At 40.6% G+C, this 22,308-nt stretch overlaps 1 protein-coding gene across 1 annotated transcript in view; it reads right to left on the minus strand.

Annotated features, from left to right (window-relative positions):
- The window catches only part of NBAS (NBAS subunit of NRZ tethering complex), a 312,486-nt gene that overhangs the window by 56,592 nt on the left and 233,586 nt on the right, over positions 1 to 22,308 (minus strand). Inside the window, exons 45-47 of the mRNA XM_065928602.1 lie at positions 7,441 to 7,659; positions 3,158 to 3,360; positions 825 to 914 (exon numbers count right to left, since the gene is read on the minus strand). Coding sequence (XP_065784674.1) covers positions 825 to 914; positions 3,158 to 3,360; positions 7,441 to 7,659 — 512 coding nt within the window. The remainder of the gene's footprint in view (positions 1 to 824; positions 915 to 3,157; positions 3,361 to 7,440; positions 7,660 to 22,308) is intronic.

The raw sequence follows: 22,308 nt of genomic DNA on the forward strand, positions 1-22,308 counted from the left end.
TTATTATATCATATTTTCCATTAAAAAGAAAATTGGGGTAAAGCCTTACAGGGTTGCCATGGATATAAGGCACAGGAAAGATCTCCATAAACTCTGGGAAATATATTCCTGTCATTCAGCTGCTGCTGCTGTTATTCCTCCTACTAACCCTGAATCGGGTTCCTAGGTGGCACTAGTGGTAAAGAGCTAGCTTGACAATGCAGGAAACATATGAGACGTGGGGTCGATCCTGGGTCGGGAAGATCCCCTGGAGGAGGGCACGGCAACCCACTCCAGTATTCTTGCTTGGAGAATCCCATGGATAGAGGAGTCTGGCGGGCTAAGAGTTGGATATGACTGAAGCGACTTAGCACGCACACACCACCTGGATGAAAAATTCTTTCTAAAACTGGATTGGAGACACATACCTCTTAGGCTTACAAAGCCAGTACACTCTTAATCCTCAGACAAGACAGATCTTACATATACAAAGCTTTTCAAAATATAACATATACATTCTAGGAATCCCCATACTTAATCAGTAGAGTAAACCTCCTGGAGATATGAACCCCTCCTCTCCTAAAATGCTCAGCGCAGTGTCTCCTCCTTTGCTGCCATTGAAAGGAGTGAGAAGAGACCATGCTCTCTGAGGCCTGAGAAGCAGACGGTCCTGCTGGAGCTGATGGACTAAGAGAGCAAATCTCCAGAAAGTTCTCAGCTCTTCCTTCAGAGCCACCTAGAAAAGACGCTTAGAGGTGGAAGCCTCATAACCACAGTTATTGAGAGTAATTCTAAGGATCTAAGGAATGCCATTAAGTGAGACCTGCAAACCACTCCAGCCTTACCCTTCATCCACACTGGCATGGACCGCGGCAACAACTCCTTCCAGGATGCGGTGCGGGTCTGCCGGGCTCCCGAGGTCAGCACTGCCTCCACTGTGAAGGGAGAGACAGAGAGAGGAAGGAATTCAGGACGGATGGCTCAAGCCTCAGAAACCAGCAGGGCATTGAACCCAGCTGGATCTCCCCAGCAGAGCATACGCCACGAGCTCACAGCCGTTCTTGGCATATGCAGCCCACGAAATACCAGGTCTTGTGCTGTGTGTGTCCTACGGATGTGGAGAGGAAAACTTCTCTGCCCTGAGGAGCTCACAGTTTAAGAGGCTTGTTTTCCTACCAAGAGAGTAGCAAAATGAAGTTTAAAAAATAAAAAGGAAAAAGAGAAAGAAAATCTATTTGCATTCTGTTATTCAAAAATTCAAAGAAATACTCAATAGGCACTAAAAACATGAGCTATTTTAAGCATTAAATATATATAATCTAAATCCTCCAGTTGGCCTTTTCCCCACAATATTAATATTCACATGGCCCTTACAAGGCACCAGGCAATGCTACGTGCTTCACATACATCCTGCCATTTAATAATCCAACACCCATGAGATGGGCCCTACTACAAAGTCCACACTACAGATGTGTATGCATGGAATTCTACGGAATTTTGAAAATGCAACAGAGGGAAGAGAAGTTTTAGATGAGTTTTCTGGATAATTTAAGTTATAAGATTTAAACCAACTGCTGGATTCAGTATGTTCATACCTTTGTCATATTAAGCTTACTAAATTCACTAACCTTCTAAAAGCTAAATGTCATGGACCTAGTCAATAGCAATTTATTTTCCTCAGAAAAAGAGGCAGATGAACTAAAAGTTCCCTCTCTCCCACTACTGAAAGATTTAATCCATTTTTATTGAAAGTCTTCTGTGCACCAACTATAACATTTATTAGACCAGAATGAAATCTTCAGTGCTAGAACTGGGCACAGGGAAGAAAAGAGTATAATTTATGTCAGAATTTTATAATTGTAAAAATATGTCAAATTTTAATTATATGAAAATGTACAATTTTTAAAATGAAACTAAGTTCTCTTCAAAGCACTAATTTTTCAAACTTTTGTGTTTGTGAGATTCATATGAACTTGAAGAAATAATAAAAGATAACTAAAATCAAAAAGCTCCTCTGGTAGCTCAGATGGTAAAAATCTGCCTGCAACGCAGGAGACCTGAGTTTGATTCCTAGGTTGGGAAGAACTCCTGGAGAAGGGAATGGCTACCCATTCCAGGATTCATGTCTGGAGAACCCATGGACAGAGGAGAATCGAAAAGATAAACATGGCAAATAATTATCTGTCATCACTTGAAAGTGAAAAGTGGCTCTAATAACCACCAGCACCACCAAAACATAGTAATAAGTTCATTATGTAATAAAGGTTTATTCATTTCACATTTGTGATTTCTAAAAAATGTTACACTACTTTATTTCTTTCCTTATACAGAAAATTACCAGATACCTCAGAGCATTAAGGTGAAAACTGGATGAAGCTGGGTAATTAAACTGATAAAGGCTCATTTGATTTCAGTGCAGCTGCTGAAAACTGACACACTTTTAATCAAAAAGTTCCTCAAGAGCAACACAGAATCACAAAGAATGCTTAAAAGAAGAATAAATTAAACACAACTAAATCTTTTAGGCTAATTGCATTATTCACAGAAAGCACTTGATGCCTCATTATTTTCTTAGCTTAACTTTCCCCTCTTTCCTAATCCCCCGGAAGCTTTCCTACAAAGATACCAGCCTATTGACAGGAAGCTAGAATTTCTTAATTGTCGGCTTTATACCATTAATTGCAGGTAAATAACGTCCTAAGACACCTAACAGATGTCTAACTTCTTCAGTATGTGATTAACCATGCCTTGTGCACTTCAAAAGAAACTTCTGGGAATTGGTTTTCCTCTGCTGAAAAGACAAGCTCTGAAAATCCACACTAAAATCACACGACAGGTCTGACACATAGGGACCTCCTTCACTGGCTACATTGGCCTCTGTTCCTTATTTCAAGAATTATCTGAGTGAGGAAGAGTGTTGACCGAGAAATTAGCTAGCGCTTTGATGTGTTACACACAGGACCGATGATGGAGCATTTTCATGGTTCTCCACTCTCAAGATATTTTAAGACAAGAGACTGAGAAGTCTAATCATAATCTCTTACTTTTATAAAGTACTTCATAGTTATACAATGCTCCTATGTACACGATATTATATCTTCATAACAACTGTGAAACAAGCACTTTACTGGCAAAAATATCAGCTCAGGTTTTCCTTGATGACTATTTTATGGCTTACCTCAACGCAGAGATGATTTTCGTTACTGCACTCTGCACGATTTCCTTGGGCGAGATGTCAAGAGGGCCCACAGCCACCTCCAGCAGCTGCTGAATCATTCTTAGAGGCTGACCGTCTAGACACATGGCCACGGCTTGATTGTAAACTTTCTCTTTTTCTGACCGAGACAGATCATAGAGGTAACCGTATTTCTGCAGCGTTTCCTGAAAACATGGAATTCAACATGTAACTATGAACTAGAAAATACATGAACAGAGTGAACTATACTCAGAAGACTCTCAAACCAGATATACTAACTGGTATACACTAACACCACACGGAAGAACATGTAGGGGATGTTAAGAGCTTGGTCTCCAGAGCTACGGAGACTTGAGTGTAAACCTTGCTTTACTGTGTACTAAGTAGTAAGCCATTGTGACCTCAAATTTCCAGTGTCTGTAAAATGAGAATGAGGACAATCAGTTCTTGTGAATAGAGGGTGTTGTAAACATTCAATAATACAAAATCTCATTTAGCACAATGTCAGGCACAAAGTAATGCTCATTAAATTTCTCTATTATTATTATTGTGCTATAAACACATCACAGTTAAAATCTATTAATATTCAACTATGGAAACCCAGGTATTGTATATGTTATATAATTTAATGTGTTAATTATCCTGATAGCTCAGTTGGTAAAGAATCTGCTGGCAATGCAGGAGACTCCAGTTCGATTCCTGGGTCAGGAAGATCCACTGGAGAAGGAATAGGCTACCCACTCCAGTATTCTTAGGTTTCCCTTGTGGCTCAGCTGGTTAAGAATCCACCTGCGATGCAGGAGACCTGGGTTTGATTCCTGAGTTGGAAAGATCCCCTGGAGGAGGGAAAGGCTACCCACTCCAGTATTCTGGCCTGGAGAATTCCATGGACTGTATAGTCCATGGGGTCGCAAAGAGTCAGACATGACTAAGCGACTTTCACTTTCACTTTTCTTTCAACTATCCCACAAGGAGTTTTAATTAGCTCCACCTTATCAGAAAGGAAGCTGAAAAACAAAGGTGTTAAGCAACGTGTCCAAAGTCACACAGTTGCCACTAACGGAGCTTGGGATTAGAATCCAAATTTATGCTTTCCCCACCACATTCCCCCATTCCACACTGCTGGTCCCTCTTTGATAATATTGTAAAAACTAACATGACAATAGGTAATTTCAGAAATAGAACATAGCCTACCATTGTCCAGCATACCAAATGTGATCACTTGATGTTAACAACACTTTTTTTTTTTTAACAACACTTTCTAACTTTCACAAGTGCTTCTGAATATAACTGCTTTGTCTTTCAAACCTTAACTGGACATTTGATGATATCAAAGAATTACTATTAATGTTTTTATTGGTAATGCAGTGGCAGTTACATTTAAATATATCTTTTAGCAATAGATATGGAAGGATTTGTGGATAAAATGAAAAGATGACTGGGTTTTTCTTTAAAATGACTCAGAGGAGTAAGGGTAGAAAGGAAATAGACTGGTCATGTTTTGATAATGGTGAAAGCTGGGAGTTGGGCACATGAGCTTTCAGTTTACTATTCTTCCCATTGTGATACTTTCTATATTTAAAAACAAACTACCTGTGAGTTAGGCAAGGAAATTACTAGAATCCGTACTGAGACAAGAGGAAACTTGAGGTTCCAATGGTCTGTGACTGAAGTTGCACTAACCTTCCTGAGTATACAATAGGGTCTTTCACTGAGTATATAATTAAAGAGGTTAAAATCAAAGCCTGAACTTAAAAGGGTTAATATATATAAGGTTGAAGGTTATTTTCAGCATTTGATCTAAAAGGTGCCTTAACAAAATCATATAATGTCAATTTAGGGACCAGAAGAGGCTCCTATTAAGGACCATCCATGGTCTAACAACATTCGCAAGTAGCTATTCCAAGTGTGCTCAGTCCCTCAGCTGCGTCCAGTTCTTTGCGACCTCATGGACTGCAACTCATAAGGCTCCACTGTCTACGGAATTTTCCAGGCAAGAGTACTGGAATGGGTTGCCATTTCCTCCTCCAGGGGATCTTCCCAACCCAGGAATTGAACCCACATCTCTTTCATTGGCAGGAGGATTCTTTACCACTGAACCACCTGGGAAGTCCAAGTAGCCATTTAGTACATTTAAATCACAGCTTCACTGAAGCAAATGTCTGTTTTTGTGTTAATAACTCCCTCAGAGCCTTATACATCACTTGAGCCACTGAAAGACAACACTTATTCCAAGAAGAGTAATGACAATTCTCCAGATATGAATATACAATGTTTGATTAGAAAAATAAATATGTACTTAAAAACTCATAAGTATAAATCACTTCCACCTGATTCAGCTTTTACCCTAGTCCTAATTACTGATTGGTGATGGTGGTTCAGTTGCTAAATCTTGTCCGACTCTCGTGACCCCATGGACTATAGCCCGCCAGGTTCCTCTGCTCATGGGATTCTCTAGGCAAGAATACTGGAATTCATTTCCTTCTCTAGGGGATCTTCCCGACCCAGGAATTGAACCTGGGTCTCCTGCATTGCAGGCAGATTCTTTACCAACTGAGCTACAAGGGAAGCCCCTTAATTGTCATTGTTTTTAATACTGTCAATAATTGCAATTACTAATTATACAACTGTAACCATCAGCAGAATAAAATCAAGATCGGTAAGGCCAATTTGCTCCCTGTGAAGGCTTCTATATTGCTCATATCATTATTTAATATTATTTATTAGATAGGCTAATAGGCACTAAAACATACAAAAATGAAATAAAACTGCAATCAGGCTTATGGATTCCTCCCATTATCTCTTGGATGAGGGGCTTGCATTTTTGTGTCTCATACATATTTTGAAATCCTCCATTTGTTCAGTATCTGGACTCCTCTCCACTGACTGATTTTTCTAGTCAGGACTATATATATTGTTTTATAAGCCAAGAATACAATTCATTAAACACATAAGATTAAAAAAAAATAAAACAGATCAGTGGCCGCTTATAGGTTCATTCACTACAGCATTACAAAGCAAATGGAATATTTTTTACATACCTAAACACTGTTTTCACCTGGATGAAAACCATTTATGTAGTGATTTGTCAACTTTTTAGTTATAGAAAGTGAAAGTGAGTCACTCAGTCATGTCCAACTCTTTGCAACCCCATGGACTATGGGAATTCTCCAGGCCAGAATACTGGAGTGGGTAGCCTTTCCCTTCTCCAGGGGGTGTTCCCAACCCAGGGATCGAACCCAGGTCTTCCACAAATGCAGGCAGATTCTTTACCAGCTGAGCCACCAAGGAAGCCCAAGAATACTGGAGTGGGTAGCCTATCCCTTCGCCAGTGGATCTTCCGACCCAGGAATCGAACTGGGGTCTCCTGCACTGCAGGCAGATTCTTTACCAACTGAGCTATGGAAAAGAATATTAAAAGTCCCATGATGGTGATAATACAGAAGAAAAGCTCCAAAGGCTACAGAGGGTTTCCTTATGTAGTCCGAACCCTCTGGTCCCCAAACCTCTTCGGGGCTCATGACTCCCATGAGCGGGCTTTTTGAGACTCCATTAGACCAGAAGGTCCCAACTAGAATGAACTAGGAACAACTTCATCAGCCAAAAAAGTCATGTCAAGAATAAATTATATTGGAAAATGCACCAGAAAAACAGGATGAGAACATACATTCTTTAAAAAAAAAAAAAAAAAAAAAAAAAAAAAAACTTCTGAGGCAGGCATTGATGGCTATTTCTGAAATTTTCTGAAAGTTAGAAAAATTTATCATCATTCAATTGGAAAGCAAAACATCTCCCAGCTAGAAATAGAGTGTGTGTGTGTGTGTGTCTGTGTGTGTCTGTGTGTGTCTGTGTGTTTTGGTCACTTAGTGACGTCTGCCTCTTTGTGACCCCATGGACTGTAGCCCTCCAGGCTCCTCTGTCCAAGGAATTCTTCAGGCCAGAATACTGGAGTGGATAGCCTTCAGAGGATCTTCTTCAGGGGATCTTCCCAACCCACGGATCAAGCCCATGTCTCCCATACTGCAGGTGGATTCTTTACCAGCTGGGCCACCAGGGCAGCCCATGTGACTGAATCACTTTGCTGCACACCTGAAACACAGCCCTGTAAATTAACTGTACACTTCAACTTAAAAAACAGTTATTGAAGAAAAATCTGAAAGATTGAAAAGCCGATCACAACTACAAATATAGCTTTAAAAGACAAATGAAAGAATATACTGACATTATCCGAGTGTGTGAGCATACAGAAGTTTGCATTTCATTACCTGCTCACTGTTCTTCAGAGAAATGATGAAGCTGTGGTTGAGGGTTTCCAGGTGTGCCAGTGATTGCTCCAGATGATTCAAGGCATCTGCATAGGTCACCCGAGACCTGCCAGTCTCCTCAGTGTCTTCTTCTGAACTTCTTTTTCGTGACTTTTCAATAAAATGTTTGACTGCCTTAATAGCCTTTCCAGTCATTTCTTTACGTGCTTCCAGAGACAGCTTTACCAACAACAGTAACAAAAAGAAAGTGAGAGAGAGGAACTGAACAAAGGTAAGAATCACCTTACATATTACATGTGATATATTTAGTAAAGTATTAGTGTGGTAGAGAGAACAAGAGTAAAATTTTAATACATAAACTTCAATGAATAGGACTTTTGCTATACTAGTTTTTCTTCCATGAAGAAAACAAAAATAGGGTGGTATCACTTGCACTATTAAATGCATAAATATAGCTCTTTTAAAAATGCTAATACCCAAAGCAGGTGGTGTCATGATGGAACATATTCAAATAGATTACTGGTTACAGTGAAAAAATGAGGAGTCATTTCTATAACCAATTCTGATAACTTATTATAAGGAAATAATTCAAAAGAAGAAAATAGTATAGGCATAAAGACTTTAACTGGAATAAGAATATAAAAATACAACTTTAAAAGCAATCCAATTGATAGTAAGAGAAATGGTAACTAGCATATGACAAATCACTTGATAGAGTATTATGCCATCACTAAGAGTTACAGTAAGAGTAGAGTCATTATCACTGCTTGATTGTATGATTATCATAAAATGTTCAATTTTAGGAATCAGAAATCATAAAACTGTGTCATGCGTACATTAAAATCTGAACTATACCTGTGCATATGAAAAGTGAAAGTCGCTCAGTCGTGTCCGACTCTTTGCGACCCCATGGACTATACAGTCCATGGAATTCTCCAGGCCAGAATACTGGAGTGGGTAGCCTTTCCCTTCTCCAGGGGATCTTCCCAACCCAAGGATCAAATCCAGGTCTCCTGCATTGCAGGCGGATTCTTTACCATCTGAGCCACCAGAGAAGCCCAAAAGTGAAAGTGAAAGTGAACGTGCATGTGGCTGAAGACAACACACACCCTAGTGACCACTGTTAAAGTGTTAAGATTACGAGCAATTCTGTTCTCAACTTTCCAAATTTTCTAGAATAACGTTATATTCACTCATTTACTCACCAGTTGCTTACTGAACTCTGATATATGACAGTCACTATGATAGGCATGCAACGCTTATATTTTTTCTAATATTTAAAATGTTAAGTTCACTTGGCCCCAAGGATACAAATTAAATCTCAACTTAACCCGTTTTGACAGACGCACCACATTCTTCGGAGCCACTCTGGGGCCTTTCAAGCTCTGCTGACCTGTGCTGCCCCAGACCCAGATTTTAGTCGCCTGTCAACTGCTCAAGCACATTTTTACTAGAGCTGTAAGAGGACTCTGTGTTGATTTAAAAACAGCAACAACAACAGATAAAGCATCCTAGGACCAAATCTCATCCTTCCTATTACTTCTTAAAATCAATCATGTCCCGTGTCTGGTTATTCTGAAAAGTAGGCACAGGCATCAAATACACAGCGCTAACGACCCCACCAAGAGGCAAACCTCCTCTACCCTCCATCCCCAACAGCTCCCTCCAAGTCACTCCACGTATAATTGTTTTATAATAGACGGCTGGCATTTTCTTAGGCACTTATGGATGAAAGGTACCATTAGAAAAGCGCTATTTTCACTGCACTGTAACTGTTTGCAAATACAGCTTCCAAACAAGTTCTGCAACCCCTAGCACCTGTGAGATAAAATCAGAAACCACCAGTGACCAGCAAGGATCGGCTACAGTATTGTCTCCTCCCTTAAATAAACTGTGAATGCCCTTCTGTGACTGAGAAATTCAAGATGTCCTAGAACCCCTGTTTAGTTCAACAGACCTCCCTACGCCCCCGGTGATGTGGATGGAAAGACTGAGCCCCAGGGAAGGTAGGCGATACATCTGGGTTCGTGACAAGTGAGAGTGAAAGTCGGAATTCAGGTCCGTGGTGACCAAGCCAGAGCTCCCTGCACTGTCCACCACACAGCCCCTCGGTCATGTCTGCCTCGTCACAGGATCCGACAGGGCGAGCGAATGAAACCAAGCCTTCACAGCCCCACTGGACCCTGCATGACGTGCCCGCCCGCTCACCCCACCTCTCTAACCCTGTGTCCTCCTTTCTCCCGCTCTCGGCCTGTTCCTAAGACACTGGCCTCCCTGCAGGCCCGCACAGCCTTTCTGCTTGTCGGGCCCTCTGTCTGGAATGTTCTCCCAGGGACCCTCGCGCTCGTTCCTGGGCCCCCTCGGGACGCGGCGGAAAGCTCACGTTATCCACGCGGCCTCCCTGAGCCCCGAGGAAGAGCGGGCACACTCTCCGTCCTCCGGGCCGCCCTCTCCTCAGCCCGCATTGCTTTCTCTCCACCACTGGCACGCTGGGCTTCTACTTGCTGTGGTCTTCACTGCCGTCTCCCCAGAGCTCAGGATGGTGCCGCATACCTAAGAAGTGTACTGAACGTAGAATAGAATGAACGGATGAATGACAACATTTCACAATGACAGAATGGTGAAAGCGGATAGGGAAGCTTATGGCACGTGTGTAACCACTAGTGAGCACTCGGAGCAGGAGTGGAAAGGGCCGGATAGAAAATGCTAGGCTTTGGAGGTCACTTACGGTCTCTGACGTGTACTCTTTTGGTTGGCTGGCTAGTTCTTAGAATCCTTTAAGGATTGTAAAAACTAGCTAAGCTAAGGGCAGTACAAAAACAGGCAGTGGGCTATGATTGACTGACTCCCCAATCTAAAACATTAAAAAGCTTTAGTTGGAAAGATGAACTGAGAATAAATTGTTGGTAGTATTGAGTGCCAGGAATCTGACCTGGAGGAGTTCAGGAGCCACAGAAGGCAAGTGGTATTCTGAAAATAATTGCATGGGAACGTTTTAGTCAGTTTTTTAGTTTAAAAACATGTTGTAGAATTTTTTTAAATATGAAGCTACAAGTATCTGGGGAAAACTGTCATCCTTTCTCAAGCCTGCCTCTGCCTGTCCTTCCCAAATCAGTTCAGGGTTCACTCCTTTGAGATGCTGTCGCTATCACCATCTCCTCCCTTATGTGTTCCTTTTAAAGCTCACCTGTACCAAAGAACCCATCTCACTGTGTTAAAATTGTCTGGTTACTTGTACATTTCCTCTGACTAAACAATGTGATCCTTCAGGGAAGAAAATGTGCGTTTTAAATCTCTGCACCCCTAGCCCTTAATAAAATGTCTAGCACAATGTAGACAAACCAAAAATAGCTGCTAAATTACTCAACAACTCTGCTCAACATAAGGGTGTGGGGGAAGAACCTTTAAAAGTCCAATGAAATAGCATGTTCTCAACAAGCCTCATGTCTTGAGAAATTTGTGGTCCAGAATGCACCCAAAGGCTCTCTAGTGTCTTATTTATTTACCAGGGGCCCTAGTGTCTTATTCCTGTTAGATGGCCTCGAGAGACTAAATTCACAAGGACATTTTCAAGAACTTGAAACAGAAGCCTCAGGACCAGATGCATGTCGTCCAGACAAGGCCAGTCGGGGGCGGTCAGAAGTCACGCAGTAAGAGCCAGCAGGACATTAGACATTGGACATTAGGCAGTGAGGATTTTGAGTTTATTCATGGACAGCCACCCGGTGAAGGCGCTGGACATCTGGCCCCGGTCTGGGTACTGGTGACACAGACAAAATGAGATCAGGTCCCTGTCCCTGGGGACTCTTAAACTCTAGCTGGAAAAACAGAGAGAAATGGTGTTGCAAGGAGGCAGGATCATTCAAGAGCAGAAGGTAAACGTGAGCTGCTAATGAGGGCCTCCGAGGGGCAGTCTGTCTGGACAGGAAGGGAAGGGCTAGGTGGGCAGAAAGGTTTGCTGAGGGATGCTATCTGTAAGGGGAGTCCTTGGGGGTGAGGAGGCATTAAGACGGAAAAGGAAGAACTTCAAGAGGTCCCCAGCTTAAAGGGGGATGGTGGGGGGGGATGCTGGGGTAAGTGGATGCCACATAGCCTGGATACCGAGTGCAAGTAAAGGGCCATCAGAGCCTGAGAGAGGGAGAAGGAACGGGCCAACACAAAGGGCGTGTGTGCCGGGCAAGAGGATAGCTCTCTATCACGCTCGTGCCTGGGAAGCCATGCAAGGGAGGAGTTGACTCAGAAGAAGGACACAATCAGGGCTGTTGCTGTCCCGAATGGCTTGATTCAAATTCACCAAGACAACGTCCCTTGTGCGCAGGTACCTTAAAGCTGATGAAATCTCACCGAGCAGATACTATTCTTTTCTTCTAAAAATGAATACAGTGTGACTGTCAGATAAGGTGAGTATTTATGAACTGACAGGTGCCTTAGGAAAAGCCAGATGCTACCTATAGAGTTAGGGTGGGAAAGCCAAGGTTTACCTACCATTCACATTGCTAATAGCAACTGTATTAACTAATGGAAAAGTCAAGAGCAAAATCACTTTACTCATACCTTGGTTTTAACATCACAGTTGATTTGAGAGACTGAAAAAATTTTCTTTGACTAATACAGGAGAGAGAGATAACCTTTTTTTCTGGGTTCTATTTAAAACCTCACTCCACTTTTCTTTCATCTCCTCCTTTTCAAGCACAGACACTCCAACGCTTACCATGTGCTGGGCCTAGTCTTGACACAGGGGATACAAAAGGAAATTAAAACACACTCTCTACCTTAGAAGAACATCCACCTTAATGGAAAAGCCAAACACAAAAATAAATATTCATAAAATGTGACAGAAATATAAACTAACTATGCAGGTGAAAGAAAAAGTGTCTGTCTTAGAAAGGCAAGAAAGTCTTTACAAAGGAGGTGGCACCTAAGCCAGGACTGGCAGGATGAGCAGGATTCCCGTGAAGAAGCAGGCGAGGTGAACTTGCAACATGGGGAGTTGGTTGTTGTTCAGTCACTAAGTCGTATTCGACTCTTTGCAACCCCATGGATGGCAGCACGCCAGGCTTCCCTGTCCTTTGCTGTCTCCTGGAGTTTGCTCAAACTCATGTCCGTTGAGTCTACGATGCCAGCCAACCATCTCATCCTCTGTCCCCTCCTTCTCCTGCCCTCAATCTTTCCCAGCACCAAAGTCTTTTTCAGTGAGTCAGCTCTTTGCATCAGGTGGCCAAAGCTTCCAAACATTTCTGCCCAAGACCCGCACATTGTGTGTATCAAATCTCAATATCAGAATATATGCATGGACATGTACGCATATATTAGAAGCCCAAGTTTCATGAAACAATACACCCCCTACTATGGTGAGGTAGAATTTGGTATTCTCTGATACCAGTCTACTGACCAGTATTTTTTCCTGTTTGTTCTGTTTTAATGCCAATCCCAACACTGCAATTGCAGGATCCACTAATGGATTGTAACTCATAGTCTGTAAAGCACCTGCTAATCTGCTCCAAGGATGACCGGACGACCTAGCCAGCAAAGGTCGAGGCTACCAATGAGGTATCAAATTATCTAAGTTAGATTTAATTGACTTCAACAAAGAAGAAATCCCTATATGTTCTTCTGACAGTATGATGTTACTTTCTCTGCTGACGCTGAATGTTATATATGTGTACTTTATATTGGTCTACTTTCCTTCCAAGATTATGAGATCCATCAGAGCAGGATCCGTGTCTTACTCATTTTTTGAGTCTCAGTGCTTAGTCTAACATTTTAAGCACTGTTTTAAATTGTAAACATAGAATATTATGAAATAGTACCTTAAACTTTATCCAACAGAAAACGAAATTAACAAGTTTGCAAAATGTTTGCTTTAATATAGTTTACAAGCTATTCAAACATAAAAATAAGAATGCACGTTTTGTCACAGTGAATCATATACTTTAAAAAATCAACAGTAGAATTTTGCTCCTCTGCTTTAACTGTCAATTGCTTATATAAAAAAATGAATCATGCAGGACACAGAAGCCACTTTATCTTTGCCTTTTCCCATGTGTAATAATGACAGTAATATTATCATTCTTCAGCAAAGTGTAAATGGCCCTATCTTTTGCACTGTTCACTTTCAGCAGTGACATAGCTAATATATCCCTGAGTTTTTCAACAACTTGAAGGTCACCTTTATCTTAACGAAGAGGGCCATGAAGAATGTTAGAAACGAGATGTTCCTGCAATCAGTAATGAAGGTTCCTGTCCACTGGGGCTGTGAAAGCATTCATTCACATTTTCCATTTAAAAATCTTTTCCTATCATATGCATGCATGGGACACACAACACAAATTGCTATTATCAGAAGCATTTTAAGTAGATCTGCTAAGTTTATGTCAAAACCAAGTGTAAGTATGAAAATCTAGATCTTATTCCAACTCTTAAAACTATTTTGGATCATTCAAAACCAAACTGAACTGTTGCTGCTGCTGCTAAGTCACTTCAGTCGTGTCCGACTCTGTGTGACCCCATAGACAGCAGCCCACCAGGCTCCTCTGTCCCTGGGACTCTCCAGGCAAGAATACTGGAGTGGGTTGCCATTTCCTTCTCTCGAACTGTTGCTAGATGTTTGAAATTGGGCTGAAAGGAATTCAAATGTCATTTTTAGACGTTCTGGGTGACAGTAAACAGAAAGAGGGATAAAGAAAAGCAGAAGGGGAATTGACTGCTACTGAGCACCTACTGACACCAAGATCTTTATTCTTGCTATTTTATTTAATCTTCACAATGGTTATTCAAGGTGCATGTTTGTCTCCCTCATGTCCACTCCATACCTTGCCTAGTAAATGCTGCCCATGTCGTGGGCATGGGGCTGACTCAGGGCCGCCTAGGGTTAGTCCTGATGGGGTCAGGCCATTCACGGTAACCTCACACCTCACCACAGTGGTTAGTCCAGGTGGTCGGGCCGACTGACTACCAGAAGCCACAGGAATCTGTTCAGGGGTGAGGTAACCCCTGAGTGAGAGGCTCAGGTTTTCTTTTCTGCGTGCACATGGAGCTTTCTCACCCTACCTGGTGTGTATGGATTAGGAAGCGATGCCGCCTGTTTCCATCGGTCAGTGTACTGAAGCAAACAGCCTGAGGGTGAAGGTGTTAGCCGTCACCACAGAGAAAAGAGACAGAAACTGGCTTGTTGATGACCACTCACTGTTGAATCACCCAACCCCAAAGTCAGCCCCACCTCTGAGCTTTTGAGTTACATAAGCCAGGAAATTTTCTGCTCAGTTAAGCTAATTTAATTGGATTTTCACTTGTGTCTAAAAACATTCTAAAATTAATCTATATTTATATAGGAGTAATTATTATTCCCCATTATATAGAGGAGAAAACTCAGAGTCATTTCCCCAAGGTCGAGCTTGATGGGAACTCAGGAAAGTCTAACTATAAACCTGTCTCTCTATTCATCACCGTGCTGCCACTCAAAGAACTTCACAATGTGTCTAAGATTCATCAGAGTTTAATTCGATATGATGAGAGGCCACAGTATTAATGGAGGGACTTTTCCAGATTTTCCAGGGTGAGTGTTAAAAGTGTTTTATTCTGTTCTCTTCATGGAAATTTTTATCATTTGATAAGTAGCATCAATTCATCATAGTCTTCCACATATATGGGTAGGATGAAAAACTCACTCATCAGATGACATATGCTGGGCAGAAAGCTGGTATATTATGATTAAGGAACTTTGCTAGGTGATTCAGAGACCAAAAGGTTAAATAGCATCCTCAAAGGATGTTTACAGAAATGCATTATGAAAGCAGAGATACAGCACACATGCCTGCACTGCAGTAATTAGCACAAATTGAGTCAGTCTGGTGTCAATGCCTCTCTGGTCCATCTTCATCTCTCCCATAAAATACCACAATGGCCCTCACACTGGAGTTTTCCTGTGTCCAAGCTGGTGCCATCTATTCCTTTCTCTGATCACCACCAAGGTGATCTTTCTAAAGCAAGAATCTGAGAATGTCACTACCCAGCCTAAAATTTATGTTTAATTGGTCCATTCTCAGGATAGTCTTAAACCTTTAACCAGGTGAGCATTCATTCATTACCAGGCTCTTTCTTCTCTCTGTAGCCTCAACAAGATACTTCTATTTATATCACATGTCTTGTAGTCAACTGAAGGCATTAGATTATTTCATGCCTGTACCAAACTGCCACATCTACCTGGAATGCCCCTCCTCTTTTAATTTTTCCCTGCATGACAAACACCCTCATTTATTAAGACTGGGTTCAAATACCTCATCTACTACGAGGCCTTTTCTGGCTGGTCCCATCAACTAACTGTTAACCATTTTTACCTTACTGCTACCACATTACAAGTCATCGATCACATCAATGCTGAATCCTTCACTACTGTATTTGTTTACCAACTCCATCTATGAAGAGTTCCCCCCGACAGTCAGGTAGGCAGAAACAACCAGCATCCTGAGATGGCTGCAATTAGACAGGGATCTTCCTTTGGGTACCATTACTTGAAAAGCTTTTGGCACCAGCTGAGTGGAGAGGGTATGACTTTCCATTATAAATCTCTTTACTGCACAGGCAAGAGAAAGTATTCATAAAATGGCAATTAGAAGATAAATCTGCTTTTAAGTTTAAAAGGTACTTAATAAGTGAGAGAAGGGATCATAGGATGAACAAAGAAAGGAGGAGGAGAGGGGGACCCACATCGGTGAAGATTTATGGTTGAACAACAAAAAATTCAGAACCCTGAAGTCGGCCAGGCAGAGAATAACATTTCAGTAGGGAGGTGATTTCTGGATTTTTCTCCTTTCTTTTTTTCTAAATGTTAAAATACACTCTGGTATTTGCTGTACATTATTCTAAGATTGCTGATTTATTCTTCTGTCTTCCCCAAGACGTCCACCCCTGTGAATTTAGAGCCCACAAACCTCCCAGGAAGGAGTGTGTACTCTTTCTTGTGCTTTATTCATGGAGAAGCCTGCAAGGGCTGCAGAAACACACAGCAGCTGAGCGCCCGCCAGACTCCTCCTCGGCAACAGAGGCATCATCATTTATGATTGGACGGCGAACACCGTCTTTCGGCCAATTTTCAATCTTACTAAATTATTACCATAGCCAATTTGAAATAATTTCCAAGCACAAACAGAGAATGAGTTTTCAGCTTGCCAGTCAAGCCAATAATCACGAGTACCCAAGCTGGGCTTTGGCAGCCAAATTTCTCAGTCGAGGGAGGCAGTGGGAAGCAAGATTTGGGGAGCAGGCCTATTGACGAATCCTGACTTGGTCACGTCTAGCTCATGAGACACTGGAGCAGTCATTTAACATCCTTGAGCTTTAATTTTCTTATCTCTTAAAATGATGATAAAAGTATTTATTTCACAGAGGTGGCAGGACAATTCACAGAGTAACATTACAATAAATACCACCTTCCCTGTCTTATAGTATCTTGTTTGAGGGCTGGATGTGAAGAGGAAAATGGTTAATCCACATCCGTAGTTAGCCTAGATGACTATGAAAGACTTTCAGAAGAAAACATTAGTCCCTCTTATCATTACAGGGTGCTGCTGACAGACAATCTAGGGGCCAGTTCTCAGGCTTCTTCTTCTACAGGCCACAACACTCAGAGCGGATGCCATGCCCACAATCCCTCCTTGAGGAAGCAGCCAAAGGGGCCTGTTAAAAATAGGCTGTCTGCTTGGCAACAACACTCTTCTGAATCTGACCATAGCTATATACCTAGCACTGAGAACAATTTCTGATACACAGGAGGCACTGATGGTGTTTTTCCATTCTTGGATAACAAATAACCCAAATTTAGAAGCTTAAAGCATTGATTATCTCACAGTTCCTATGATTCATGAATCTGGTATGGTTTAGCTAGGTGCCTCTCTGGATTAAGATCTCTCAGGAGGCCAGAAATGAACCACTGGTCAGTTATGTGGTTTCATCGGGTCGCTTGGTTGGGTGGCAGGAGATGCATGACAACATTTACCCCATGGTGATTGGCATCCTTGGTCTCCCCATCTGGGGCTCTTCATGACAGGGTGCATCGATTTCCCAAGAGTGCATGACCCAAGGAGGGGAGACGGCACCCAAGAAAGAAGCCACAGTCTTATCATAACTTAATTTTGTAAATCCTGTCACTCTTGCTGTACATATTCTGCTTGCTAAAACTGAATTAAGTCAGTCCAGTCCACACTCAAAGGGAGGAGATCACACAAGGGATTAAACACTGGAAGGTAAGATCATTAAGGGTCATCGCACAGACTGTCTTTCCCAGCCTATCATTGACTCAAAAAATATCTAGTCGATGAATGAACAAAGTAGCCAATGATGCCTACTTGAAGAGATCCTGTGCCAAATAGGAAAACCAGACCAACTTACAGGGAAATTTGTGGATTTTTCACTTTTCATAAATGGGAAAAGGGAAAGTGGGTAAATAATCAATTTTGGAAACATAAAGACCACATAAAACTTTAAACAGGCCAGCCTTTCTTCTCCTTAGAGTCTTGTAACAGGTCATTTTTCATAGGACTGTCCATGTTTTTTTATTTATAAGTAAATTATATTACATCATATCATGCTTCAAAAACTATTTTCTATCCTTCGAGTATTCTACCTGCTCCCTTTATTCTGGGCCTTTGACAGTCACACGGGAAAAACAATTCTTTTTAGATTTGCTCGTCTTTTGCTTATCTCCTAAGCTCCTGGCTTTTTGCATTTTTGTCAAGATAGGATTTGCTTATCAAACAAAACTCTCACCTTGGAAAATAAGATGAAAATGGTGCCTTAAATGAAAAGGCATTTAAGAATAAAAATGGAAGGATAATGTTTACAACTGTAATAATACATACAATCTAGCTGAAGGTCAGATGAGAGCAATATACATTGCACATTTAAAAACCCTGAAATAATCACTACTATGTAGCATTAGTAACAAATATATGCCTGGAATATAGAAGGCATTCAATAAACATTTACTGACTGTCTCTTCCTTTGAACACACAGCATTTATTAATATCCCTAATGACACTTCTTATATTAAATTATAAATTTCATTTGATAGGTAGTCATACATTTATCCCAATCAACGGTGAGCTTTGCTAGTGCAAGGAGCTTGGCAGTCTTTTTTTTTTATCTCTTTACAGCACCTAGAACAATGGCACTGAAAATGTGCTCACATAAACAGTTCCTGAATGTATCTGGAATGAATAAAACTCACTCAGTTTGAAATCAAATGAGTCAAATGCTGACTGCATCAAAACCAAAGATAAATAGGCAAAATACTTATGAGATTATAGGAGAAAAAATTATGAGTTAATATTCAGTCACCCTGTAAAACTGAATAAATGTAATGCTTTACAGTCAAGTTTGCTAAGTCACTTCACTCGTGTCCGACTCTTCGCGACCCCATGGACTGTGGCCCACAAGGCTTCTCAGTCCACGGGATTCTCCAGACAGGAATACTGGAGTGGGTTGCCATTTCCTTCTCCAATAGTCAAGTTTAGTATGATTATAAAATAGCAACAACAAACACCATTAAAATTTAGGGGGGGAAATGGACAGCATATAAGTATGCCTGATATGTACAGCTAACTGATCTTCGACACAGGAACAAAGGCAATACAACGGAGCAAAGACAGTCTTTTCAACAAATGGTGCTGGAACAACTGGACATCCACATGCCAAAAAAAGGAAGGAAAAAAAAATCAATCTAAACCCAGATCTACATCTTTCACAAAAATTAACTACAAATGGACCTTATACTTAAGTGTAAAACACAAAACTAAAAACTTTTAAGAGATCACATAGGAGAAAATCTAGATGACCTGAGCAGGGATATGAGTTTTCAGATATAATACCAAAGACATAATCCATAAAAGAAATAGTTGATAACTAGACTTCACTAAAATTAAAAACTTTTGCTCTGAGAAATACAATGCTGAGAAAGTGAGAGATAAGCTACAGACAGGAAGAAAATATTTGCAAAAGACACATCTGATAAAGTACTGTTACATAAAAATATACAAAGAACTCTTAAAACAACAATAAGGAAACTAGCTGGTTAAAAAATGGGCCAAGGACTTTAAAACACATCTCACCAAAGAATATATACAGATGGCAAATAAGCATGTAAGAAGATACTGGATATCATGTATCCTCAGAGAAATGTAAATTAAAAGAGCAGTGAGATACCACTACACACAGATCAGAATGGCCAAAATCTAGAACTCTGACACCATCAAATGCTGGCTAGGATGTGGAGAAACAAGAACTCTCATTCATTGTTGATGGGAATGCAAAATGGTACAGTCACTTTGGCAGACAGTTTGGAAGTTTCTTACAAAATTAAACACACTTTTACCATATTATTGTACCCCTTGGTATTTATCCAAAGGAGCTAAAAACGTATGTCCACATAAAAACCTACACGTTAATGTTTACAACAGCTCTAATCATAATTGCCAAAACTTAGGAATGACCACATGTCCTGTGGTAGGTGAATGGATAAATAAACGAGTATATCCACACAATGGGATATTATTCAGCATTTAAAATAAACTATCACGCAATGAAAAGACACAGAGAATCTCAAATGCGTATTACTAAGTGAAAGAAGCCAATCTGAAAAGGCTATGTAGCATATGACTGTATGTAGCTATAGTCTATATAAAAGTATAAACTACACAACATTCTAAAAGAAGCAAAAATATGGACACAGTAAAAAGATCAATGGTTGCCAGGGGGTGTGGGGTTGGGGGGGAGTCATGAATAGGGAGAACACAGAGGATTTTCAGGGCAATGAAAATACTCTGATATTCTAATGTGGATAGATAATAATGTCACTGTGCATCTGTCCATACCTACAGAAAGTACTACACTAAGGTGAACCCTAAGGTAAACTATGGGCTTTGGGTGATGATGATGTGTCAAGTGTAGGTTTATCAATTGAAAAAAAAAAAAAAGTATCTCCTAGTAAGGGATATTCAAAGTGGGGGAGAATATACATGTATAGGGGTAGGAACAATTAGAAAACCCCTGTACCTTCCTCTTAATTTTGCTGTGAACCAAAACTACTCTAAAAAATAGTCTTAAAAAATATATGAGAAAGGAACTTTTCATTCAGAAAAGGATCTTCAGAAATAGTGTCTTCTGAGACAAATATGCATTTGACATGCATCCTTTCAATTTAAAAAAATTATGAAGATCAAAAGATCTTCATTTACTGCTGTAATGTATACACAAAGATCAACGTGGACACACACACACACACCCCCCCCCCCCCCTACACACACACACCAGTAATTGCAAAGACAGGCACGTAGCTTCTTTGGCTTTAAAGTTAGTATGTTTCACATATATATGGAATTTAGAAAGTTGGTAATGATAACCCCATACGCAAAACAGAAAAAGAGACACAGATGTACAGAACAGGCTTTTGGACTTTGTGGGAGAAGGCGAGGGTGGGATGTTTCGAGAGAACAGCATGTATATTATCTACAGGGAAACAGATCACCAGCCCAGGCTGGATGCATGAGACAAGTGCTCAGGCCTGGTGCACTGGGAAGACTCAGAGGAATCGGGTGGAGAGGGAGGTGGGAGAGGGGATCGGGATGGGGAATACGTGTAACTCTATGGCTGATTCATGTCAATGTATGACAAAACCCACTGCAATGCTGTGAAGTAATTAGCCTCCAACTAATAAAAATAAATGAAAAAAAAGTAAAAAATAAAACTAAAAAAAAAAAAGTTAGTATATTTGATCTTAAATAAACTGAGATCCACTTACTTACATATTAGAAAGTATGTATGCATTATGGCACTACATCAGCGTTGTTTTTTTTTTTTTTTTTCAATACTTTTTACCATTTTTCCATTTTGGTAAAGAAAAAAAAAACCTTAATGCTGATGTAGTGCCATAATGCATACATACTTTCTTATATGTAAGTAAGTGGATCTTAGTTTATTTAAGATCAAACATACTAACTTTAAAGCCAAAGAAACTAAATGGTATGGCCCTAACAGAAGCAGAAGATATTAAAAAGAGGTGGCAAGAATACACAGAAATTTTGTACAAAAAAGAGCTTCATGACCCAGATAACCATGATGGTATGATCACTCACCTAGAACCAGACATCCTGGAACGTGAAGTTAAGTGAGCCTTAGGAAGCATCTCTATGAACAAAAACTAGAGGAGGTGATAGAATTCCAGTTGAGCTATTTCAAATCCTAAAACATGATGCTGTGAAAGTGCTGCACTCAATATGTCAGCAAATTTGGAAAACTCAGCAGTGGCCACAGGACTGGAAAAGGTCAGTTTTCATTCCAATCCCGAAGAAAGGCAATCCCAAAGAATGGGGCAATCCCAAAGAATGCTCAAACTACCACACAATTGCACTCATTCAGATCATGAACTCCTTATTGCCAAATTCAGACTTACTGAAGAAAGTAGGGAAAACCACTAGACCATTCAGGTATGACCTAAATCAAATCCCTTATGACTATACAGTGGAAGTGAGAAATAGATTTAAGGGACTAGATCTGATAGACAGAGAGCCTGATGAACTATGGACGGAGGTTCATGATATTGTACAGGAGACAGGGATCAAGACCATCCCCATGGAAAAGAAATGTAAAAAGGCAAAATGGTTGTCTAAGGAGGCCTTACAAATAGCTTTGAAAAGAAGAGAAGTGAAAAGCAAAGGAGAAAAGGAAAGATACACTCATTTGAATACAGAGTTCCAAAGAATAGCCAGGAGATATAAGAAAGCCTTCCTCAGCGATCAATGCAAACAAATGGAGGAAAACAACAGAATGGGAAAGACTAGAGATCTCTTCAAGAAAATTAGAGATACGAAGGGAACA

Source organism: Muntiacus reevesi, chromosome 3 (genome assembly GCF_963930625.1).
Source record: "Muntiacus reevesi chromosome 3, mMunRee1.1, whole genome shotgun sequence".
Taxonomy (NCBI): Eukaryota; Metazoa; Chordata; class Mammalia; order Artiodactyla; family Cervidae; genus Muntiacus; species Muntiacus reevesi.